Source organism: Pleurodeles waltl, chromosome 3_1, assembly GCF_031143425.1.
Source record: "Pleurodeles waltl isolate 20211129_DDA chromosome 3_1, aPleWal1.hap1.20221129, whole genome shotgun sequence".
NCBI lineage: Eukaryota > Metazoa > Chordata > Amphibia > Caudata > Salamandridae > Pleurodeles > Pleurodeles waltl.
In genome coordinates, this window is record NC_090440.1 from 14,621,562 (window position 1) to 14,635,618 (window position 14,057).

Genomic DNA, 14,057 nt, shown 5'->3' on the forward strand with positions numbered 1-14,057 from the left:
GTGCTTAATTTGTGAAAACATAATTACTAGGGCCCTCGTCAGGACGCAACTGCAGGTTGCACCAGCTCTTGCGCCTGTCAGAGACATCTATGACAGAACCAGCACACCTACTAACCATGAAACTCTCCAAGTATGACAATTCAGACTATTCCAAGTCCCCAGAGCTGTAGGAATGGCCTGGAAAGCAGGTAACAGCCATTTTAAGGTATCTTGAGATAATACCCCACTGTTGTTGTACTCGTCTCTACATTAGACAAACAGCACCATAGTGCCGCAGACTGTCCTAAGCGTCAGTGTTGACAATCCAGAGCTGATGCACAGCACCAGAAACCACCGGCTCAAATTAACCACTTCGCTACTACCTCTTGCGATAAGCCTAGGTTACTCACTCCTGACTACCTAGAGAGCCAGGTGCCTAAAGGGAGAAAAGTAGTTGTCACTTAGAGTGCAATTGTGATCAGGGTCCCTGTACATGAGTAGTGCTGGTTGCTCTAGGACCGAAGAAAAGCCCTCACAATTACTGGAGTCATAACATGTTCAAGGCTCAGTCCTCATTACTGTGGCCATAACCAAAGCTGGACAAAAAAAATATTATTGTGGTCATAACACATACCAGAATCATACCAAGCTCACATTAGATTACAGAGGTCCCCAACACATACCGGGCCCACACTGCATTGTAGTCGCCCAACACACCAGATTCAGGTGACATCATGGGGCCTAAACAGATGCCAGAGTCATATTACATTAGGAGTCCCAAGCACGATACACAGATTAAAGTACTGGGGTTGCTGGTTTCCTTAGGGCACAAATCGTAAACCGGCCTACCGTCCACATCTCTGAGGCTCCATCTTCCACCTTTAGTGGCCCGAAGAGAGTCCCACTGGAAAGGGCCTCCCCAACACACCAGACTCCCAGGCCTTTATCCTGAGTGAGAGTGGGTCCCAAAGCCAGACCACAAGGAAGGCTCCAAAGAGCCCAGTGAGGGGAGCCTGACATCACCTCCTGTATCCTGAGGCAGCTTTGAAAGGCCAGGACCTGAGGATGGGTGCAGACCGGTCCAGGGGCAGCTCACAATCTGTAGAGAGAGAGAGAGAGAGGAGTAGAAGTCAGAGGGTGTGCCCTTGTGGAACACTAATGGGTCATCACTTTCATTCCTTAAACTACAGCCCTGCGTCCTTGATTGGTCTGTGAGTAAACATAATGGTGTTCTCCATACAAACACTGATTGGTTATGGACCTTGTTCTTGGGCAGTGATTGGTTTGGGACCTTGTACTAACCTGGGAGGTGTGCCCCAAGTCCGCCCTCAGAGTACTATTGTGTGGAGTACAGTGGTGGCAGCGTAGTATACTGTGCAGAGTGAATTACGGTACTGTTTCTAAAAGGGAAAATGTGGTTAGTACTGTTTTGTCACACATCGATTTTGGAAAGTGAGGCATAACATCGATGGCAAGCCATTCGCTGCTTCTTATGAGGGATTGCTCCCACTACTTAGTTTTAATATTGAATCATTGTGGTTATCTCTATTTTAGATTTTGTGTACGATGTATATCATGAACATGGATGAGCCATTTTATCATGTAGATTGTTGTCTTTAAAATTTTTGTACTTATTAATAGTGTTTGTGTAAGTTGTGCTTTTATGGTATTTTGTACCGAAATAAAGCTGAATTGAATTACATTAACAGATCTTTTTACCTGTGAGACATGAATTTGTGCCTACAGGTCCATTTATCTAAAACAGTGGTCTTCCAACGTTTTGATGCAGTCATACAGGCTTCTTTAGAAATGCCAGGCTGCTTACCAATACATGGGGCTGTAAACGACTGAATGCAGCAGCCATTAGGTAGATGGCTGGGAGAGACCTGCTCTATCTATGTTTAAGGAAACAAGTAGTAGAAGGTGCGGCTTCTTGTCTCTCTTTTTGATCTCTGTGAGGAGGGGTTGTAAACAGCTGGCTGCAGCCGGTTCTCACCGCTTTGTACTTCTGTGGAGGGCACTGCACCCGGAGACTGTGCTGCTGCCCAGAGCAGCATAGCAGTCAAATGCCTGGTCTGGAAGGTGGCCTGGCGAGGACAAAAGAATGTGGAACCGATCCAAACCAATTCAAAAGAAACAGACTTGAAAAACACATCCTCCATCTGTAAAATCAGTTCTTCCGTCCCGTGGCCCCCACATACACCTTCACACCCTTCACTACTTCCACTCCATGGTCTCGCTAGTCACCGTCAACCCTTCCCTCCCACTGTTTCTTCATATACCTTCTTTCCTTCCCCGGTGTGCTCTCTACATGCACCTTCACAGCCTACTGGCCTTCTCCTCCTAAGGTCTTTATATTCACTGTCACACCTTTTGTTCCCTTGCGCCTGTCGTGTCTATATTCACCATCAAGACCCAATGTTGTTCATTGTTGTGGTCTTTTCTAACAAGGGAGAAGTGGCAAATCCCATGTCTCACGTTGCCTCAAAAATGCCCTGGACTACTGGTTCCCAACCTGTGGTCAGGGGGCTCCGGGGGGTCCGCAAAGCCTCCTTAGGGGATCCATGACTGCTGAGAACACCCTCTGCCTGACAACTACCAACAAGTCACAGAATCGTCCAACCAATGAACACCTACACTTACAGATCCAGACTAACCCCAGCTACTCCTGCCATGCCATTCTCGCCTACAGACCACCTGGACCCCGACCTCAATTCAACGAAGCCATCACCGACCTCGTCACCCCCCAAGTGATCACCACCACCGACTACCTCCTACTCAACTTTCACATTGATATCCATGATGACCCCTACACCACAAGCCTCTTGGACAACGTCGCAACGCTCTGCCTCAAACAACTTATCAACGTCCCCACCCTCACAGCCGGACACACCCTCGACCCAGTCTTCTCAGCAGGGAACAACATCACCATCTCTCACATCTCGGAACACCATTAGACCGACCACAAGTGTATCCACTTCATCTTCATGAAGAACACTGCACGCCACTATGCCTACCGCTCCTCTGTCAGATGCTGGGGCAAAGTCACAGAAGCGCAACTCACCAGCGCGCTCAGCCACTTCTCCCCACCGGACACCTCAAACGCGAATTAATCCGCATGTAATCTAAACTGCTGGATCTCGGAATGCGCTAACAGCGTAGCTCCCCTCAGGAAACCCACAGGAAACCAACAAAGCAAAACACCTAGATGGTTCTCAACAGACCTACAAGAGTACAAACGCTGCTACAGGCGACTGGAATGGAAATGGAGTAGCAGCAAATCAACCAAAGACTTGCTATGATACAAGAATGCAGTCACCGCGCACCACCAGAACATCAGAGCCACCAAGAAAGCCGCCATTCAAGAACGCCTCAGCACCAGCGCTCACAACAGCAAGGAGCTCTTCACCATTGTCAAAGAGTTCACAAACCCCGGGACAGAAACCTCAGCCATTCCTCCCTCTCAAGACCTCTGCAATGACCTTGCCACCTTCTTCCACCAGAAAATCCGGGACATTTCCGAAGGCTTCAAGAACCAAAACTCACCCGCACCACCAACAAACACCACCATGGACCCCACACCAGATCTTCAACCCTTGGACCCCTATCACCACAGAGGAAACCCGAAAACTCATGAACTCAATCAACGCTGGAGCACCCTCAGATCCGTGTCCACATCACATCTTGTACCTGGCCTGAGCCACCATAGCACCAGAGCTCTGCCGGACTATCAATCGATCCTTCAAGACCGTCACCTTCCTATCCAACTGGAAGCACGCCGAGATCACCACCGACCTAATGGAACTGAAGAACTACAAATCCATCTCTCTACTCCCTTTCTCAGCCAAAGTAACGGAAAAGGCTATCAACCGGCAACTCAACGAATTCCTAGAGACACACCAGATCCTAGACCCATTCCAACCCAGATTTAGGAGCAACCACAGCACTGGAAACAGCACTCCTAGCAGCCACCGATGATATACACACCAAACTAGATTGACAGAGACACGGCCGAACTCATTCTCCTCAACCTTTCTGCCGCATTTGACACTGTCTCCAAGTCTCCACGATGCCAGCATCCGCAAAGAAGCACTGGAATGGATAAGATACTTTATCACCGGAAGAACACAGTAGTGTCAAACTACCACTGTTTACATCAGAACCCAAAGAAACATGCTGCGGAGTCCCCCAAGGATCCTCACTCAGCCCGACACCCTTCAACATGGCCCGCTCGCCAAGCTCATCAGACAACAAGGTCTAAACACTGTCTCCTGCGCCACCCAACTGATCCTCTCCCTGACCGACGACCCAGCAAAGACCAAGAGCAATTTCCACATTGGGACAAGAGCAGTTGCCGCCTGTATGGAAGCCAGCTGCCTCAAACTCAACTCGGACAAAATGGAGATCCACGCAATCGGCTCCACCCCCTCCGCCTGGAACGACTTCTGGTGGCCTACCGCACTGGGAAACGCCCCGCTCCAACAGACCACGCATGCAATTTGGGCATCATCCTGGACTCCTCTCTGTCCATGACCCGCCAAGTCAATGCCGTCATGTTTCCCCACCCTTTGACTCCTTCAAAAGATCTTGAAGTGAAGTGGATCGCCAACGAGAAAAGGGGGGCAATCACTCACGCACACATTAGTAACAAACTGGACTACAGCAACTCACTCTATGCCGGTGTAGTGTAGCCATTTTTTAATATAGCTTCATGCACGTTAGGTTAACATATGAGGCCTCTGGGCACTTTGCTCTAGATACATTTTATTCAGCCTTGCACTGTTATTTTACAATAACCAGTTTTACGGTCTTGTTTTTATTTCTTCTATCACACTATTTAGCTTAGTTCAGCACTGTGTTCTCCAACAATGCATTCTTGATCGCCCTGTGCTTCAGTCAAGGCAACAGTCTGGTACATTGCCGGTAACCGTGGTAGAAGTTTAGTCTCTAGTGTTCGTAGAAAAAACGCATCCTTACGTAGGGACATTTTATTAGAACATCTGCGTGTTAGTTATAAAAACTCTTTCTAGTCCTAGTACACGTAAGAGGGAGATTCCGACCAGGAACCTACAACTAGATGCTGACTGTCCCGTTGCAGATGCTGATGCAGATTACAGGCCTTTGCTCAGGTATGAGGGTTGATGTCCTCCCGGGGGAACCTGAAAGGCAGGCTTAGAGCTTTACATGCTGTGCTAAGAATATAACTTAAAGAGGACCTAATCTAGTTGCACTATGATGGCCTTATTCTTGTGGTTCACTCTCATCGTCACTATTTTAATCGTAGTGTGTTGTGTAGTTCTGGTAATTGCAGCTCACGCTTTGCTATCTAAAATGCAGTCGTTTTATTAAAACAAACTTTAAAACTTAAACTGCCTTTGTCATTTATATATGAGACTGTCCTGTGTATGAGAGAACCGGTTGTGACCTGAGTGACCATGACTTTCCTGGGAAGTGCTAAGATGTCATGTGCTCGGCTGCCCAATTGTCTCTTCCCTTTGGGAGAGATGAGGCACTGCTAGTTAGCCGGAGGAAAACTTGGATTTAGAGTGACAAGGGTCCTCCACTGTGGGTCAGACTTAGTCCCCCACACTGTGAATGATCTTGCTGCTCAAAATCCAGTAGTCTCATTAGGCTAATGAGAGCCTACGTGACACTGGCATCACCAAGAAACTGCAATCAAGATACAAAGAGTCCAGAATGCTGCAGCTAGACTCATCCTGGACATCCCCCGACACAGCCACATCTCCTCCCGCCTCAGAAACCTACACTGGCTCCCAGACAACAAGCGCATCACATACAAACTCTTGAGCCACACCTACAAAGCACTGCACAATACAGGACCGGCATACCCAAACCACTGCCTCACCTTCTACGTACCCAACAGGAGTCTCCGTTCCTCCCAGCACGCCCTCGCAGCCATCCCCAAGATCTGAAAAAGCACAGCAGGAGGAAGATCATTCTCCTACCTAGCAGCCTGGACATGGAACATGCTGCCTCTCATACTCAGACAGACCGCATCACTGAAGCAGTTCAGGAAGGACCTCAGTTTGATTGAGCAGCACACCTGAAACAGTGCCTTGAGACTCCACGGTGATTAGCCACGTTATAGAAGTACTGTTTGATTGATTGAGGAATTTGAAACTGAAAGATAAAAACTAAATAAGTATCCTCATATTAATTTGTGGGAGTAGTGTAGGTGCACAAATCAGTTGAAATCAATGACAATGTTTGGGATGGGTTCCTCGGCTTCCAGTCATGAGTCCCCAGATTTCAATAATGATTCAGTGGGGTGCACGGATTCCAACAATGACTCAGTGGGTGTTGCAGGGTTCCAGTAATGATAAAGTGGGGGTCCACAGAAACAAAAAAGGTTAACAGCAACTACCCTGGGCTGGTATGTTCCACGACACACAAATAATCTTAAAACATGCTTTTAGTGCAAGTTGTTGCATTGTTTTTGAAGTCTGGCTGTGTTCAACCAGGTAAGGTCTTCTACCAAAGCATTGGACTCTCTCATGCCAGGTCCTGCAGCTTCATCATAATAGTGGACCTTTACATTATTTCAAGGAGTAAAACAGGCTGTGACTATGTGTAACCCCCCGTTCTTTCTTCCCCCCCTAATACACTCGACTCTTCTGCCCTTCCATGCTGTCCCACCAAAATACTTCAACCTGCAGCCCTTCCAGCCCCCGCCCCACATATCCCACTCCCAGCCCTTGCTACCTCTCCCCCTAATACTCTCCACCCTGCGGCCCTTCCATGCTGCACCACTAATATATTCCATTCTCCAGCCCCCCATCCTCCCGCTGCCCTCCCCTCTTCCTCGTCTCAGGCACTCCTTGCCCCTCCTCTCCTTCCCTCGCGCCCCCTCCCCCTCACTTTCCTCGGGTTCTCCGTCGCTCGTCCCGGGCGGGGCTGCACCTGCGGCGGCTCCGAACTCCGGGCAGCTCCCGGCGTCCGCAGACCGGAAGTGCCCCCGCGTAACCGGTCCGGCCGGAAACAGCGGCCGCGCGCGCAGGGTTCCGGGAGGGGGCGGGACTGAAGAGGGGGTGATCAGGAGGGCCCCTCGGCCCCGCCCGAACTGCATGCTGGGACTCGTAGCCCATTATCTTCCACGGGACCACAAGTCCCAGAATGCACCGGCTGTATATCGGGGAAGTGACCTTTAAACACAGGGTTTGCATCAGCCAATAGCAAGTACAACCAGGAGCGGAGGAGCAGAGGCGAGTCATTAAATACAATGAGAACCAGGAGCGGAGGAGCAGAGACGAGTCATTAAATACAATGAGAACCAGGAGCGGAGGAGCAGAGGCGAGTCATTAAATACAATGAGAACCAGGAGCGCAGGAGCAGAGACGAGTCATTAAATACAATGAGAACCAGGAGCGGAGGAGCAGAGACGAGTCATTAAATACAATGAGAACCAGGAGCGGAGGAGCAGAGGCGAGTCATTAAATACAATGAGAACCAGGAGCGCAGGAGCAGAGACGAGTCATTAAATACAATGAGAACCAGGAGCGGAGGAGCAGAGGCGAGTCATTAAATACAATGAGAACCAGGAGCGGAGGAGCAGAGGCGAGTCATTAAATACAATGAGAACCAGGAGCGGAGAAGCAGAGGCGAGTCATTAAATACAATGAGAACCAGGAGCCGAGGAGCAGAGACGCGTCATTAAATACAATGAGAACCAGGAGCGGAGAAGCAGAGGTGAGTCATTAAATACAATGATAAGCAGCAGCAGAGGCGAGTCATTAAATACAATGAGAACCAGGAGCCGAGGAGCAGAGACGAGTCATTAAATACAATGAGAACCAGGAGCAGAGGAGCAGAGACGAGTCATTAAATACAATGAGAACCAGGAGCGGAGGAGCGGAGGCGAGTCATTAAATACAATGGGAACCAGGAGCGGAGGAGCAGAGGCGAGTCAATAAATACAATGAGAACCAGGAGCGGAGGAGCAGAGACGATTCATTAAATACAATGAGAACCAGGAGCAGAGGAGCAGAGACGATTCATTAAATACAATGAGAACCAGGAGCAGAGGAGCAGAGGCGAGTCATCAAATACAATGAGAACCAGGAGCGGAGGAGCAGAGACGAGTCATTAAATACAATGAAAACCAGGAGCGGAGGAACAGAGGCGAGTCATTAAATACAATGAGAACCAGGAGCGGAGGAGCAGAGACGAGTCATTAAATACAATGAGAACCAGGAGCGGAGGAGCAGAGGCGAGTCATTAAATACAATGAGAACCAGTAGCGGAGGAGCAGAGGCGAGTCATTAAATACAATGAGATCCAGGAGCGGGGGAGCAGAGGCTAGTCATTAAATACAATGAGAACCAGTAGCGGAGGAGCAGAGGCGAGTCATTAAATACAATGAGAACCAGGAGCGCAGGAGCAGAGACGAGTCATTAAATACAATGAGAACCAGGAGCGGAGGAGCAGAGACGAGTCATTAAATACAATGAGAACCAGGAGCGGAGGAGCAGAGGCGAGTCATTAAATACAATGAGAACCAGGAGCGCAGGAGCAGAGACGAGTCATTAAATACAATGAGAACCAGGAGCGGAGGAGCAGAGGCGAGTCATTAAATACAATGAGAACCAGGAGCGGAGGAGCAGAGGCGAGTCATTAAATACAATGAGAACCAGGAGCGGAGAAGCAGAGGCGAGTCATTAAATACAATGAGAACCAGGAGCCGAGGAGCAGAGACGCGTCATTAAATACAATGAGAACCAGGAGCGGAGAAGCAGAGGTGAGTCATTAAATACAATGATAAGCAGCAGCAGAGGCGAGTCATTAAATACAATGAGAACCAGGAGCCGAGGAGCAGAGACGAGTCATTAAATACAATGAGAACCAGGAGCAGAGGAGCAGAGACGAGTCATTAAATACAATGAGAACCAGGAGCGGAGGAGCGGAGGCGAGTCATTAAATACAATGGGAACCAGGAGCGGAGGAGCAGAGGCGAGTCAATAAATACAATGAGAACCAGGAGCGGAGGAGCAGAGACGATTCATTAAATACAATGAGAACCAGGAGCAGAGGAGCAGAGACGATTCATTAAATACAATGAGAACCAGGAGCAGAGGAGCAGAGGCGAGTCATCAAATACAATGAGAACCAGGAGCGGAGGAGCAGAGACGAGTCATTAAATACAATGAAAACCAGGAGCGGAGGAACAGAGGCGAGTCATTAAATACAATGAGAACCAGGAGCGGAGGAGCAGAGACGAGTCATTAAATACAATGAGAACCAGGAGCGGAGGAGCAGAGGCGAGTCATTAAATACAATGAGAACCAGGAGCGGAGGAGCAGAGACGAGTCATTAAATACAATGAGAACCAGGAGCGGAGGAGCAGAGGCGAGTCATTAAATACAATGAGAACCAGGAGCGCAGGAGCAGAGGTGAGTCATAAAATACAATGAGAACCAGGAGCGGAGGAGCAGAGGCGAGTCATTAAATACAGTGAGAACCAGGAGCGGAGGAGCAGAGACGAGTCATTAAATACGATGAGAACCAGGAGCAGAGGAGCAGAGGTGAGTCATTAAATACAGTGAGAACCAGGAGCGGAGGAGCAGAGACGAGTCATTAAATACAATGAGAACCAGGAGCGGAGGAGCAGAGACGCGTCATTAAATACAATGAGAACCAGGAGCGGAGGAGCAGAGACGAGTCATTAAATACAATGAGAACCAGGAGCAGAGGAGCAGAGACGAGTCATTAAATACAATGAGAACCAGGAGCGGAGGAGCAGAGACGAGTCATTAAATACAATGAGAACCAGGAGCGGAGGAGCAGAGGCGAGTCATTAAATACAATGAGAAGCAGGAGCGGAGGAGCAGAGACGAGTCATTAAATACAATGAGAACCAGGTGCAGAGGAGCAGAGGCGAGTCATTAAATACAATGAGAACCAGGAGCAGAGGAGCAGAGGCGAGTCATTAAATACAATGAGAACCAGGAGCGGAGGAGCATAGGCGAGTCATTAAATACAATGAGAACCAGGAGCGGAGGAGCAGAGGCGAGTCATTAAATACAATGAGAACCAGGAGCGGAGGAGCAGAGATGAGTCATTAAATACAATGAGAACCAGGAGCGGAGGAGCAGAGGCGAGTCATTAAATACAATGAGAACCAGGAGCGGAGGAGCAGAGACGAGTCATTAAATACAATGAGAAGCAGGAGCGGAGGAGCAGAGGCGAGTCATTAAATACAATGAGAACCAGGAGCGGAGGAGCAGAGACGAGTCATTAAATACAATGAGAACCAGGAGCGGAGGAGCAGAGGCGAGTCATTAAATACAATGAGAACCAGGAGCAGAGGCGAGTCATTAAATACAATGAGAACCAGGAGCGGAGGAGCACAGGCGAGTCAATAAACACAATGAGAACCAGGAGCGGAGGAGCAGAGACGAGTCATTAAATACAATGAGAACCAGGAGCGGAGGAGCAGAGACGAGTCATTAAGTACAATGAGAACCAGGAGCGGAGGAGCAGAGGCGAGTCACTAAATACAATGAGAACCAGGAGCGGAGGAGCAGAGGCGAGTCAATAAATACAATGAGAACCAGGAGTGGAGGAGCAGAGACGAGTCATTAAATACAATGAGAACCAGGAGCAGAGGAGCAGAGGCGAGTCATTAAATACAATGAGAACCAGGAGTGGAGGAGCAGAGACGAGTCATTAAATACAATGAGAAGCAGGAGCGGAGGAGCACAGGCGAGTCATTAAATACAATGAGAACCAGGAGCGGAGGAGCAGAGGCGAGTCAATAAATACAATGAGAACCAGGAGTGGAGGAGCAGAGACGAGTCATTAAATACAATGAGAAGCAGGAGCAGAGGAGCAGAGGCGAGTCATTAAATACAATGAGAACCAGGAGTGGAGGAGCAGAGACGAGTCATTAAATACAATGAGAACCAGGAGCGGAGGAGCAGAGGCGAGTCATTAAATACAATGAGAACCAGGAGCGGAGGAGCAGAGGCGAGTCATTAAATACAATGAGAACCAGGAGTGGAGGAGCAGAGACGAGTCATTAAATACAATGAGAACCAGGAGCAGAGGAGCAGAGGCGAGTCATTAAATACAATGAGAACCAGGAGTGGAGGAGCAGAGACGAGTCATTAAATACAATGAGAAGCAGGAGCGGAGGAGCACAGGCGAGTCATTAAATACAATGAGAACCAGGAGTGGAGGAGCAGAGACGAGTCAATAAACACAATGAGAACCAGGAGCGGAGGAGCACAGGCAAGTCATTAAATACAATGAGAAGCAGGAGCGGAGGAGCAGAGGCGAGTCAATAAATACAATGAGAAGCAGGAGCGGAGGAGCAGAGACGATTCATTAAATACAATGAACCAGGAGCGGACGAACAGAGACGAGTCATTAAATACAATGAGAAGCAGGAGCGGAGGAGCAGAGGCGAGTCATTAAATACAATGAGAAGCAGGAGCGGAGGAGCAGAGGCGAGTCAATAAATACAATGAGAAGCAGGAGCGGAGGAGCAGAGGCGAGTCAATAAATACAATGAGAACCAGGAGCGGAGGAGCAGAGACGATTCATTAAATACAATGAGAACCAGGAGCAGAGGAGCAGAGACGATTCATTAAATACAATGAGAAGCAGGAGCAGAGGAGCAGAGGCGAGTCAATAAATACAATGAGAACCAGGAGCGGAGGAGCAGAGACGATTCATTAAATACAATGAGAACCAGGAGCAGAGGAGCAGAGACGATTCATTAAATACAATGAGAACCAGGAGCAGAGGAGCAGAGGCGAGTCATTAAATACAATGAGAACCAGGAGCGGAGACGAGTCATTAAATACAATGAGAACCAGGAGCGGAGGAGCAGAGGCGAGTCACTAAATACAATGAGAACCAGGAGCGGAGGATCAGAGACGAGTCATTAAATACAATGAGAACCAGGAGCGGAGGAGCAGAGACGATTCATTAAATACAATGAGAACCAGGAGCAGAGGAGCAGAGGCGAGTCATTAAATACAATGAGAACCAGGAGCGGAGACGAGTCATTAAATACAATGAGAACCAGGAGCGGAGGAGCAGAGGCGAGTCACTAAATACAATGAGAACCAGGAGCGGAGGATCAGAGACGAGTCATTAAATACAATGAGAACCAGGAGCGGAGGAGCAGAGACGATTCATTAAATACAATGAGAACCAGGAGCGGAGGAGCAGAAACAAGTCATTAAATACAATGACAACCATGAGTGGAGGAGCACAGGCGAGTCATTAAATACAATGAGAACCAGGAGTGGAGGAGCACAGGCGATTCATTAAATACAATGAGAACCAGGAGCGGAGGAGCAGAGGCGCGTCATTAAATACAATGAGAACCAGGAGCGGCGGAGCAGAGACGAGTCATTAAATACAATGAGAACCAGGAGCGGAGACGAGTCATTAAATACAATGAGAACCAGGAGCGGAGGAGCAGAGACGAGTCATTAAATACAATGAGAACCAGGAGCGGAGACGAGTCATTAAATACAATGAGAACCAGGAGCGGAGACGAGTCATTAAATACAATGAGAACCAGGAGCGGAGACGAGTCATTAAATACAATGAGAACCAGGAGCGGAGGAGCAGAGGCGAGTCATTAAATACAATGAGAACCAGGAGCGGAGACGAGTCATTAAATACAATGAGAACCAGGAGCAGAGGAGCAGAGGCGAGTCATTAAATACAATGAGAACCAGGAGCGGAGGAGCAGAGACGAGTCATTAAATACAATGAGAACCAGGAGCGGAGGAGCAGAGACGAGTCATTAAATACAATGAGAACCAGGAGCGGAGGCGAGTCATTAAATACAATGAGAACCAGGAGCGGAGGAGCAGAGGCGAGTCATTAAATACAATGAGAACCAGGAGCGGAGGAGCAGAGACGCGTCATTAAATACAATGAGAACCAGGAGCGGAGGAGCAGAGGCAAGTCATTAAATACAATGAGAACCAGGAGCGGAGGAGCGGAGACGAGTCATTAAATACAATGAGAACCAGGAGCGGAGACGAGTCATTAAATACAATGAGAACCAGGAGCGGAGACGAGTCATTAAATACAATGAGAACCAGGAGCGGAGACGAGTCATTAAATACAATGAGAACCAGGAGCGGAGACGAGTCATTAAATACAATGAGAACCAGGAGCGGAGGAGCAGAGGCGAGTCATTAAATACAATGAGAACCAGGAGCGGAGACGAGTCATTAAATACAATGAGAACCAGGAGCGGAGGAGCAGAGGCGAGTCATTAAATACAATGAGAACCAGGAGCGGAGACGAGTCATTAAATACAATGAGAACCAGGAGCGGAGGAGCAGAGGCGAGTCATTAAATACAATGAGAACCAGGAGCGGAGACGAGTCATTAAATACAATGAGAACCAGGAGCGAAAGAGCAGAGGCGAGTCATTAAATACAATGAGAACCAGGAGCGGAGGAGCAGAGGCGATTCATTAAATACAATGAGAACCAGGAGCAGAGGAGCAGAGGCGATTCATTAAATACAATGAGAACCAGGAGTGGAGGAGCAGAGGCGAGTCATTAAATACAATGAGAACCAGGAGCGGAGGAGCAGAGGCGAGTCATTAAATACAATGAGAACCAGGAGCGGAGGAGCAGAGGCGAGTCATTAAATACAATGAGAACGAGGAGCGGAGGAGCAGAGGCGAGTCATTAAATACAATGAGAACCAGGAGCGAAAGAGCAGAGGCGAGTCATTAAATACAATGAGAACCAGGAGCGTAGGAGCAGAGGCGAGTCATTAAATACAATGAGAACCAGGAGCGTAGGAGCAGAGACGAGTCATTAAATACAATGAGAACCAGGAGCGGAGGAGCAGAGACGAGTCATTAAATACAATGAGAACCAGGAGCGTAGGAGCAGAGGCGAGTCATTAAATACAATGAGAACCAGGAGCGGAGGAGCAGAGACGAGTCATTAAATACAATGAGAACCAGGAGCGGAGGAGCAGAGACGCGTCATTAAATACAATGAGAACCAGGAGCGGAGGATCAGAGGCGAGTCATTAAATACAATGAGAACCAGGAGCGGAGGACCAGAGGCGAG

At 48.6% G+C, this 14,057-nt stretch overlaps 1 protein-coding gene across 1 annotated transcript in view; it reads right to left on the bottom strand.

Annotated features, from left to right (window-relative positions):
* Positions 1-6,818, bottom strand: part of ZNF408 (zinc finger protein 408) — a 43,858-nt gene extending 37,040 nt beyond the window's left edge. The window contains exon 1 of the mRNA XM_069221696.1: positions 829-6,818. Within this exon, the coding sequence (XP_069077797.1) occupies positions 829-999 (171 nt within the window). The 5' untranslated portion in view covers positions 1,000-6,818. The remainder of the gene's footprint in view (positions 1-828) is intronic.
* Positions 6,819-14,057: the final 7,239 nt, after the last annotated feature.